Raw genomic sequence first — 1934 nt, forward strand, 5'->3', positions numbered from 1 at the left:
GGATGGTTGCAGCAGCGCGTGCCAGGTCTTCTGTTCTCCGCAGTGTGGCAACCAAGGTTCTGTGTGGTCAAACAACAAGGTCCTGGCGCTCCACAATTGCACGTTTACAAGACGGAAGGCACAGTCAATGGAACGCTGGTGTCGAGTTTGTCGTTGGATCGCGTGCATTGCCACACGTACCACGGACCATCGAAGCTGCCGTATGTCCTCGAAATCCAGTCGCACACACGGAAAGCCTCCTCCCTAGCCACGTCCACCGCGCTGTTTGCAATACAGTCAGCGCGGCTGTTCCAGTCGTGGAGAGCTTACTTCATGGCTCTCCCGGGGATTCAAGTATCAGGGACCAGCAGTGGATCGATCAGCCGTGGCGTCCCTGCGGGCATGTCTCCGCAGCCATCGCATCAACAGACGCCGGCGGCCTCGTCTACTGCAGCTCGTGCGTCAATCACACACGCGCTCATGGATGCAAGGGCATGTCACAAGTGCCTGGACACCTTCTTGACGGCCTCTGCGGTGCATTCCATTGACATTGATGGCACCGAGGTGCAGCGACATTTACAACTGCTCCTCCATACCAAATGGCAGTCGGACGAATTGGCGAATGATGGCGTTAACATGACGTGGAGGGTGAATGAAACTCAAGTTGACCACGTGCCACATCGAGCTGTTCTCGTAGAAGCGAGCCCCTTCGGGTGGACGTGGACTGTTGTCGACGTCTTCTCGACCAACTCTACGACGACGTCGTTTCGGTGGAGAGCGGAAGGCTACTTCACTGGCCGCTTCGACGGTCAGCTGGGCGATGGCCAAGTGCTAGAGCAAGACGGGTTTGGCCAGTACAACAGTCAAGAAAGTCGCATGGACCTGTACTACAACCCTTGCAAACTCCTTTCTCGCCTGGAAGAGTATGCTGCAAGTGCCAAGCGTAGACTCGGAACGTTTGCAGCCTAGCACGTCCTTTATTATGAATGCCCCTTGCTGGTTTGGTCGTGTTTGGGAGGTAAATTACACGATCTCGGTATGGCAAACGTGCTAAGTACTGGAAGAGCAGACTCGAGTGGTGGCAAGTGACCAAAAAGTGGTTGCATAGTGGTGGCGCTCTATCTATCAAGTGCATAGGGGTGATGATATTTGGTTTTCAAGGGCTACTTGGATGCAGCGAATCGATGGTAGAGCAGCTGCGCATGTCAATTTTCACACACGGCAGGCTCCGGTGTGGCTCCTCCACAGTCACGATTTCCCCGCGAAAAAAGATCGATGTGGCCGCAGTGTCAGCTTTCAACAAACACCGCAGACACTCTTCTCCAGCTCTCCATCCATCGCATCCGTCCAGGCATACACCAGACAAGGGTGTAACTTACCACAATTTATTCGGCTGGCGCTAGTCATGGCACATCTTGCTGTCCCAGCTCTTGTGAAGTGTCTCAGCGCACTAACTCCTTGGTGCAACGTGCGCAGCGCACGGAGGCAGACGATGACGAAGCAGTCGGCTCTAGCGGGTCGGCCATTCACGTTGCCACTCGTTGTCCGTTTTTCCACATCGGATGGCCCGTCGAAACCGCCAAACCCCACGGAATTCCATCAAACCAAAGAAATAGAAATAACCAATAACATTGCGCATTTAGAATTTTAGCGAATTAGAAAATAATTTATTAAGCTTTGTTTAATTTTTTAGTTCCTTTTTAAATTATTTTTCTCATTATAATCAATATCATTATATCGAAAAAAATATTGATAATTATTATTTTTCTATTTGAAATTTTTTCTTTTTTAGATATATTTATATATTTATTAATCATAAAGAGTTATATGTTATGCTATTTTTATCTATCTACCTCACGAAAAACAATATCGTAGACTTATTCTGAAAAATTATCCACCAATTACAGGTAGTGTTGACGCAACTTCCAAATCGAGCATCCATCTTAGGATACACT

At 49.1% G+C, this 1934-nt stretch overlaps 1 protein-coding gene across 1 annotated transcript; it reads left to right on the forward strand.

Annotated features, from left to right (window-relative positions):
* On the forward strand, nt 1-1025 carry H310_03849 (hypothetical protein). The gene has a single exon (XM_008867906.1). The coding sequence runs from the start codon at nt 313-315 to the stop codon at nt 946-948; it is 636 nt and encodes a 211-aa protein (XP_008866128.1). The 5' UTR covers nt 1-312; the 3' UTR covers nt 949-1025.
* Nucleotides 1026-1934: the final 909 nt, after the last annotated feature.

This window comes from Aphanomyces invadans (genome assembly GCF_000520115.1).
Source record: "Aphanomyces invadans strain NJM9701 unplaced genomic scaffold supercont1.6, whole genome shotgun sequence".
Classification (NCBI taxonomy): Eukaryota; Oomycota; class Saprolegniomycetes; order Saprolegniales; family Verrucalvaceae; genus Aphanomyces; species Aphanomyces invadans.